General features: G+C 44.7%; 2 protein-coding genes across 4 annotated transcripts in view; one reads left to right on the forward strand and one right to left on the reverse strand.

Annotated features, from left to right (window-relative positions):
• Positions 1-9,683, reverse strand: part of rhpn2 (rhophilin, Rho GTPase binding protein 2) — a 164,359-nt gene that overhangs the window by 120,177 nt on the left and 34,499 nt on the right. The window lies entirely within an intron of this gene.
• Positions 1-9,683, forward strand: part of LOC122558186 (low-density lipoprotein receptor-related protein 3-like) — a 19,211-nt gene that overhangs the window by 7,548 nt on the left and 1,980 nt on the right. For all 3 annotated transcript variants that reach the window (XM_043706494.1, XM_043706496.1, XM_043706497.1), the window contains exons 2-4: positions 1,943-1,984; positions 8,433-8,571; positions 9,147-9,355. In XM_043706494.1, coding sequence (XP_043562429.1) covers positions 1,943-1,984; positions 8,433-8,571; positions 9,147-9,355 — 390 coding nt within the window. The remainder of the gene's footprint in view (positions 1-1,942; positions 1,985-8,432; positions 8,572-9,146; positions 9,356-9,683) is intronic.

Below are 9,683 nucleotides of genomic sequence, written 5' to 3' on the forward strand. Positions count from 1 at the left end.
GGTTGGACCTGGGCACGAATCTCCCCATAGATTTCCTCAATTGCAGCCCCAACTTTCAAGGTAAGTCTCTCCATCGCCGCAGCCAATTCCTGTGAGTCTGTCAGGTCCCCGGGGGGGTTCAGGAGAGGCTGCTGCTGCTGCAGTCTCTGGTGTGGTAGGTGCTGCAGGGGAGTGTCCTCCCTGCTGCTGTTTGCTTGCTCCTTTTTCCTTTGGCATCCTTCCCATTCCCAAATATTAACAAATATGTGTTCTGTAAGGTTTTAAACTAATAATTCTACCACATAAGTTGGCCAGGGATGGCAAAAAACACCACTATGCCTTGGCTGTGAGGCAGAGCTGTCCACAGCAGTTCTACAGAATCGCCGCCATCTTGCTGAGTCCCATCTGAAATTTTTAAGGTTTTTACATCTTGTTCCTGACTGTACCATCAAAGCAAAGTATTCACTATGTTTAAGTCTCCACAGATGCTGCCAGACCTGCTGGGTTTATCCAGTACTTCCTGTCTTTATTTGAGACTCCCAGCATCCATCATAATTTGCTTTTCTTGAAGGGAATAGTTTACTTTACCCCATTTTACCACTTTAAATATCTAAATGAAATCATCTTTAATCTTCTATATTTAAAGGAATACATGATGGAGATAAGGAAACTCTTCTTTCCAAAGGTTGAGAGTCTGTGGAATTCTCTTGCCCAGAGAGTGGTGGAGATAGGATCCTTAAATATTTGTAAGGTAGAGGTGGATAGATTCTCAACTAACAGGAGTCAAAAGCTATAGAAGGAGGGTGAAAATGTGGAATTGAGGCCACAACCAGATCAGCTCTGATCTTATCGAAATGCTGGACAGAGTGAAAGCATCGATGACCTACTCCTGCTCTTAGTTTGGGGATGTTTGTTCAAATCTAGACTATGTAATTTGTCCTTATTATGTAAACCTTTCGACCCCAAGATCATTCTGTGAATCTGTGTTGTACACAATCTAATGCCAAGAGATCAGGAATTAAAACAGTATTCAGTTTAACCAGGGGCTTCTATTGCTGGAATATGAATCCCTCACCTTTGTGTTCCCTGAGATAAAGGTTAACATTCCGTAAATTCAAAAAAAGATCCATTTCCGTCTCCCACATGTTACTGACTGGCTTAAGATCGGCACTTGTGCTTGATACTGAGCCTCAAAGAATGTATGTCACATGATGCAAAAGCAGATATGAAGACAAAGGTGGAGCTGTCAGGGCAGGTGATTGAAATGTTTATCATAGGTGAAGGCTCCTAAAGGAGAGGAAGAAATAAGCAGCTTTCGGGAAGGAATTTCAGAGCTGAGCTGGCTGAATGCACAGCCAGTAGCTTGAAGAGGAATCTCTGAGGGAAGTCTAATTGCATTGCTGCAGCCTACACAAGATGCAGCATTGGTGTATTAAAGAGATGAAGTGGGAGTTTACACAGTGTGAGTGGCAGAGCAGAGCACCTGCTTGTAATAGTGTGGTGTACTGCATCTGGAGTACTGTGTACAGTGCTAGCCACTGGACTTAATGGAAGGATGTTAATGTGTTGTAAGCTGTTCAGAGACTTACCATGATGTGGAGTTGTCGGTGTTGGACTGGGATGGGCAAAGTCAGAAGTCACACTCACCAGGTTATAGTCCAAAAGGCTTATTTGAAATCACAAGCTTTCAGAGCACTGCTTCTTTGTCAGGTGGTGAGAGAGAAGCACACAGGCACAGAATCTATAGGCAGAGAGATCCAAAGACCATACAAATGGTGTGAGTGGACTGTCGTATAATAAATCTCTGCAGGTGATCAAAAATACCAGAGGTTTACTTAGACTTGGAATGAGCAGATTAACTTGTGAGGAAAAGCTGGGCAGTCTAGGCCTGTATCCTGTAGTGTTTAGATTGTAAGAGGTGATTTAATTTTGTTAACTGGCTTACTTTGTTTTGTCTCTGCAGCTTGTTCATTCTTTTTGGGAGACGTGGAATGTTCCGGAATGGGTAAGAGTAATTTCCTCCAAGTGTGTAATACGCAAGGTAGGAGGGCGGGCACCATTCTCCTCTGAAAGTAAAACCAACCACAGAGTTGATCAATTGGAGAAACAGGACGAGGCAGAATCTTTGAGGAGTTATTCCTCAAATCAGAGATCTGGTGTCTCCTCTGCAGACAGCTCCAACTCCACCAATCTCTGATTCGCTCTTCCCTGCTCTCGTCACTGCTGGAGTCAATGACAGTAATGATCTGAGAGGGAACCTGGGATTGGAGGAGCTGAGCTGGCTGCTTCCTAAGCATGAGATTTTATTGAGATTGGAGCAAGTTCTGGGAAGTGGTTGCTCAGCCTACCCAAGTGAGGTGACTGCCTGTTGTGGCAGTGCCCATGTTCCAGCCAGTTGGCTGGGCTGGGTCTGAATTTCAGCCATGCTGGTTACCATAATGTTTCTTTTGAATTTTGCTATAACGCTTTGAAACTAGAGTGAATGCATTATTTGCTTTGTCCCCTACTTTTAGTGTAAAAACATGAGTGAGCTTGAAGATTATGCATTTTATATATTTTTTTTTATATATAACATATATAGGATTCTGCTGGAATCACACATTTATTTTCTCCATATACAATTTGTTTCACATCAACAAGTCTCCTTCTTACATCCCTTTTGGGATTTAAATTAAAATCCAATCTTCATCCTGAACTTTAATTTATTTCAATCCCTAAATTGCCTTGCGCCAAATATTTTATTTTGATAAATGTTTAGTATATGTATGCTTACAATCTTTGCTATTTGTGCTATTTTGTGATTCTAAAATAGAAATCCCTAAAACAATTTAACATAAATACTGAAGATATTGTTGCTGCATGAGTGCATCATTGAATAGAAGAGCTAGTGAGAATAAAGACAGAGCTTCTGAAAACCAAAAAAGCTAGTCCTTAACAATATCTCATAATTAAATATGTTGAAGCATTGTCCATGTCAACAGGCTGATAAGCAAATACAGGTAATAAGGCCAGTGGAGGAAGAAAGAAATAATGAAGAGGAGACCTAGAACAATGCTACTATCTGGTTAGCTAACCCTGAATGGTTAGGCAGGTTTGACACCCTTCTCATGTTTAGAGACAGAAGAATGAACAGACCTGGCAAGGTTACTCACCAAATTTTAAAGAGGTCTGTAGGGAATACTAGGGTGAACAACATTAACCATACATGATGTGGATGTAACAGAATCCTCTCCTATAAAACATCCTTATCACTTAGGTGTTAAGAATCAGACCCAGGTGAAAACAGGAATCCAATCAATGTTGAAAAAGTTGCTGAATTGAATCCAGTCAAAGCAGCTGGGATTCCCTGGTTGTGTTAGTGCCTAAGTCTGATGTGTCAACCACGTTCTGTATCGACAACAGTAAAGTCAACATCCAGTCCCTTTACACCTCCATGACCAGGGCTTCCAAGCCCTCCATTTCTTCCTCTCCCGACGTCCCCACCAGTACCCTACCACTGACACACTCATTCGATTGGCTGAACTGGTCCTCACCCTCAACAGTTTATCTTTCAAATCCTCCCACTTCCTCCAGATGAAACGGGTAGCCATGGGCCCCAGCTATGCCTGTCTCTTTGTCGGCTACGTAGAATAGTCCAACTTCCGTAGTTACACCAGTACCACTCCCCACCTCTACCTCCGCTACATTGATGACTGCATTGGGGCCACCTCGTGCTCCCACGAGGAGGTTGAGCAATCCATCAACTTCACCAACACATTCCACCCCAACCTTAAATTCACCTGGACCATCTTTGACACCTCCCTCCCCTTCCTGGACCTCTCCATCTCCATTAATGACGACTGACTCAACACTGATATTTTTTTACAAACCCACCGACTCCCACAGCTACCTGGATTACACCTCCTCCTGCAAAAATGCTATTCCGTATTCCCAATTCCCCCGCCTCCACTATATCTGCCCCCAGAAGGACCAATTCCACCACAGAATGTACCAGATGCCTCCTTCTTTAAAAACCGTAATTTCCCCTCCCACGTGGTTGAAGATGCCCTCCAATACATCTCATCCACGTCCCGCACCTCCGCCCTCAAGCCCTACCCCTCCAACCGCAACAAGGACAGACCCCCCCCCATCCTGTCCTCACCTTTCACCCACCTCAGTATACATTGTATCATCCTCCGCCATTTCCGCCACCTACAAATAGACCCCACCACCAGAGATATATTTCCCTCTCCACCTCTATCTTTCCGTAGAGACTGTTCCCTCAGCGAGGCCATCGTCAGGTTGAGGCTCCCCCCCACAAACCAAGCTCCCCTCCTGGCACCTTCCCGTGCCACTCCAGGAATTGCAAAATCTGTGCCCACACCTCCCCCCTAACCTCCGTCCAAGGCCCCAAAGGATCCTTCCACATCCATCAAAGTTTCACCTGCACTTCCACACATGTCATTTACTGTATCCATTGCTCCAGATGTGGTCTTCTCTACGTTGCCACCTTACCCCAGTTCCAACCTTCCAGCTCAGCACCATCCTCATGACCTGTCCTACCTGCCAATCTCCCTTCCCACCTATCCGCTCTACCCTCCTCTCCGACCTATCACCTTTACCCCTTCCTCCATCCACTATTGCACTCTCAACTACCTTTTCCCAAGCCCCACCCCCTCCCATTTATCTGTTCACCCCCGTGGCTCCCTGCCTCATTCCTGATGAAGGGCTCTTGCCCGAAACATCGATTTTCCTGCTCCTTGGATGCTGCCTGACCGACTGTGCTTTTCCAGCACCACGCTAATCTTGGCAGTAATGAGGGCAGATTCATACTGATTTCCTCACTTGGAAGGCTGCATTGGTAGTGCTAGATTTCTTACCAAAATGGATTTGTTCAAGGAATATTTAATACCTGAGCTGAAGACATATCAGCCTGTAAGACCAGACAGTCTTTTACAATATCAGACAATGCCATTTGGTCTGAAAAATGTTCCAGCAACTTTTTAGAGCCTGATTAGCCAATTGGAACCCTGTGTGTCTTATTTCCTAGTTTATCTTGATGACGTATTGGTATGCCGTGACACTCGGGAGAGTGATTTGAAAGAAATGAGAACTTCACTTAGACAATTGGAGTCGACTGATTTGGTGATAAAACCTTGCCAAAGGTAAATGTGCACTGGCATGACTAACCTACCTAGGATGCAAACAGTATGACAGGCCAAGTGCTGCCAAGAGCAGCCAGGGTGCAAGTGTCACCCTGTTTCCCTATCCCTGGATCAGTCGAAGCAAACACTCAGAGGCACGGTATGGCTTTCCCTCCTTCATCTTTGTTTCAGGCCCTGGAGGGGGAGAGAACGATCGCCCATGTGCACAGGGACATGAGTTCTTGGTCTTCTCTTGAACAGCAGATTCTTAAGGAATTATATAGTCACTTACAGAGAGCAGCTTCCAAATAGGATTTATGACCATCTGGAAGAGCATGGCTTGATTAAATACAGTCAGCACGGCTTTGTGAGGGGCAGGTCATGCCTCACAAATCTTATTGAGTTCTTTGAGGATGTTACTAGACAAGTTGATGAGGGTCGAGCGGTGAATGTAGTGTATGTGGACTTCAGCAAGGCATTTGTTAAGGTTCCCCATGGTAGGCTCGTTCAGAAGGTCAGGAGGAATGGGATACAGGGAAATTTAGCTGTCTGGATACAGAATTGGCTGGTCGACAGAAGACAGCGAGTGGTAGTGGAAGGAAAGTATTCTGCCTGGAAGTCAGTGGTCAGTGTGTTCCACAGGGCTCTGTCCCTGGGCCTCTACTCTTTGTAATTTTTATTAATGACTTGGATGAGGGGATTGAAGGATGGGTCAGCAAGTTTGCAGACGACACAAAGGTTGGAGGTGTCGTTGACAGTATAGAGGGCTGTTGTAGGCTGCAGCGGGATGCGAAGTGATGCATTTTGGAAGGTTGATCTTGAAATTTGAGTACAGGATTAAAGACCGGATTCTTGGCAGTGTGGAGGAACAGCAGGATCTTGGGGTGCAGGTACATAGATCCCTTAAAATGGCCACCAAGTGGACAGGGTTGTTAAGAAAGCATATGGTGTTTTGGCTTTCATTAACACTGAGCTCGGACTTTTTTCATTGGAAAAAAGAAGGAAGAGAGGGGACCTAATTGAGGTGTACAAGATAATGAGGGGCATAGATAGAGTCGATAGCCGGAGACTTTTTCCCAAGGCAGAAATTGTTAAAATGAGGGGTCATAGTTTTAAGCTGTTTGTCGGAAAGTATAGAGGGGATGTCAGAGGCGTGCTCTTTACGCAGAGAGTTGTGAGTGCATGGAATGCGTTGCCACCAGCAGTTGTGGAAGTGAGGTCATTGGGGATATTTAAGAGACTGCTGGACATGCATCTGGTCACAGAAATTTGAAGGTTCGTACATTAGGTTTACCTTACATGAGGATCAATGGTCGGCACAGCATTGTGGGCTGAAGGGCCTGTTCTGTGCTGTACTGTTCTATGTTCTAATTATACACCTGAACTCCTAGGTCTCTCTGTTCCATAATTCTGCCCAAGGCCCTGCCATTAATTGTATAAGCCCTACTTTGTTTATTGTTGCAAAAGAAAACTGAGGCCGTGTGGTCTTGGAAGTGCCAGGTGTCTTTTGAGAAGGTCAAAGCCATTTTAACCAATGAACTAATTTTAAGGATGGTGAGGAACAGGTTTCGTTTCAAATACTATGGAAATATCTAGAGGTTTTTTTTAAAGAGGTTATTAAAAGTTCACTGGACATTGTAGATTTGTTTTAATGATGGCTTCTGGTGGCTCAGTGGTTAGCACTGCAGCCTCACAGCACCAGGGACCCAGATTTGATTCCCGCATTAGGCTACTGAGTATATGAATAGGAAGGGTTTGGAGGGATATGGGCCGGGTGCTGGCAGGTGGGACTAGATTGGGTTGGGATATCTGGTCGGCATGGACAGGTTGGACCGAAGGGTCTGTTTCCATGCTGTACAACTCTATGACTCTACTGCCTGAAATGCTGGATGTTTTGAAATGCATAAAGATGCATAAATCCCCAGGTCCCGATCAGGTGTACCGTAGAACTCTGTGGGAAGCTAGGGAAGTGATTGCTGGGCCTCTTGCTGAGATATTTGTATTATCGATAGTCTGCGTGGGTTTCCTCTGGGTGCTCTGGTTTCTTCCCACAATCCAAAGATGTGCAGGTCAGGTGAATTGGCCGTAGTGGTAGGTGTGTTAGTCGGGCTAAGTATAGGGTAGGGAAATGGATCTGGGTAGGTTACTCTTCGGAGGGCCGGTTTGGACTTGTTGGGCCGAAGGGCCTGTTTCCACACTGTAGGGAGTCTAACCTAAACTTCTGTAAATTACAGTCGGTGATAGCTCGTTGCTTTGTTTTCACCACTGCTGCCGCTATTTTACTTTTTGAATTGTGACTGACTTTTCATTTCTGAGAACCAAGCCCACGCGTTGAAAAGTATTTATTTCCACAAATTGTACAGTGCAAAAAGAGGTCATTTAACCTCTCATGTCTGCACCGGCTGTCCAATTCTTTTGCCTTCTCTTTCTCAGTTACCACATCTTCCCTCCTATTCTCTCTCACGAAATGGAGACAGCTAATAATTTCAGAATAAGATTGGGTGTTCACTTGAAGAAAAATAACTTTCGGGGCTCCATGAATGCAACTAAAGAAGGGACTGTCTGGGCTGTTTGTATGGATGGGCCCAATGGCCGAATTGTCTCTTGTACTTTGACTATATATTTTTGGGCCTCTGCTTCACTGTAGCATCAGAGTAATGCATTGGTCTGTCACTGCACCCCTCATACAGCAGTGCGTCCGGCATGACCACTGCAATGGAGATCTATCACTGATTAATCAATTTATAAATCAGCCTATTAGGAATCCTGTAGATTCCTCACTGTACCAAGGGCATGTGAATGAAGCTGCCTAATGAGGTTGGGCTGAGCCAGGTTAAGTCTGACTGTTCCCTGAACGAGTTGCATCGATCAAACCATTCTGCTCAACCCACTGAACTACCTAACCTGCACACCCTTGGACCATTGGAGGAAACTGGATCACCCAGAGGAAACCAAAAGAGACACATGGAAAATGTGTAAATTCCATACAGACTGTTGCCAGAGGCTAGAATTGAACCCAGGACCTTCGCACTCTTGAGCTAGCTGTGCTAACCACTGAGCCACTGTGCCTCCCCAAAGGCATCACAATTTTCATTAAAAAAAATGGTTCTAACCATTTATGTGAAATTTGTGGTTCACTCGTGCTACTTATGTATTTCTGAAGCAGTTAGCTGTGTTTTCTGAAAATTCAACATAAAAAATGTGGAAATGTAAAACTGAGGTCAGTTATTGTTCATTGCACTGAGCGGGGAGAGGGCTGACAATTTTATTTCCTCCATGTTGCAATGGTTGATCTCAATGTGTACATTTTCTTTTTCCCTGTTCTTTCAGCTGCCTGCCATGGGAGGCTGGAGCCACACAAAGAGCAACGTGGAGTTATCTACAGCCCCTCCTGGCCCATGAATTATCCTCCATCCATGAATTGCAGCTGGTACATCCAAGGGGACTATGGAGACCTCATAACCATAAGGTACTGGGCCTGAGTTTTCAGTTTGATAGCGTGCTTTGCAGTAACCTGCCTTCCTGATTAGTAAGTGACTTGGTGAGCAGGACACTGTCCTCTCTCCCATTAGGTACACTTGCCAGTGTTGCACAGTTAGTGAGGGAGCTCCCAGCTAGGTCCTTTTTAGGATATGATTATGGTTGGTTTCACTGTAGGGTTCATGGGGTTGCTTCTGATCACCATTGACTAACTGAAATGTGCATTGTTTCATCTTTTGTGTGCAATGCCATGGTGGGTATGATTTTCGGTACATTCAGGGAAAAGACGCTTGAGTTAAGTCAAGAGGGTTAGCGCAAAGAGGCAGTTAATCAGTCCAGTCTGAGTCGTCTTCAGTAAAGAGTCGTTTTGGATTTGAAGTGTTAACTCTGTTTCACTCTCTTCAAATGCTGTCAGGCTTGCTAAGTTTCTCCAGCATTCTCTGGATTTGTTTCAGATCTCCAGCATTATTATCATCGGTGGGAAATATCTGGTGCAGAGTGGGAGTTACTCAGTTGTGGGATTTATCCAGCATGAGGCTGACTTTCTTTCTTTCAATTTTTCAGCTTTCAGAATTTTGACCTAGAGAATTCTCACAAATGTACGGTGGACTGGCTGATGGTTGGACCAACCCCGAAGCGAGAGGAGTACAGAATGTGTGGCTCATACACCCCCCAACCCTTCATCTCCACCAGAGACCATGCGTGGATCTTCTTTCATTCCGATCCAACTAGCTCAGGGCGCTCTCGGGGATTCCGATTGTCCTATATCCGAGGTGTGCCTAATAAGCCCACTGGTTGTATTGTGTTGGTGGGAGGATGACTGCTGATATAAGGGTTGATGGGTAGATTAAAAAGAAAGATTTCCACTTGTGAAAAAGCCCACGACAGGGGCCATAATTACAAGTTATTCCGTAATAAAACTTTACACACAGGGTGGTTACCACATGGAAATTATGAACACAATTAAGATGAGGTTAAGGTAAATATTGTTGCATTTTCGAGAAGCTAGATAAACAGAAGGGAGAAAGACATAGAAGAACATGCTAAGTGTGATGAAAACTCATTATTGTTTGGAAATTCGGGTTCTAAAGTGGAAGAAAA

This window comes from Chiloscyllium plagiosum, chromosome 17, assembly GCF_004010195.1.
Source record: "Chiloscyllium plagiosum isolate BGI_BamShark_2017 chromosome 17, ASM401019v2, whole genome shotgun sequence".
NCBI classification, from domain to species: domain Eukaryota; kingdom Metazoa; phylum Chordata; class Chondrichthyes; order Orectolobiformes; family Hemiscylliidae; genus Chiloscyllium; species Chiloscyllium plagiosum.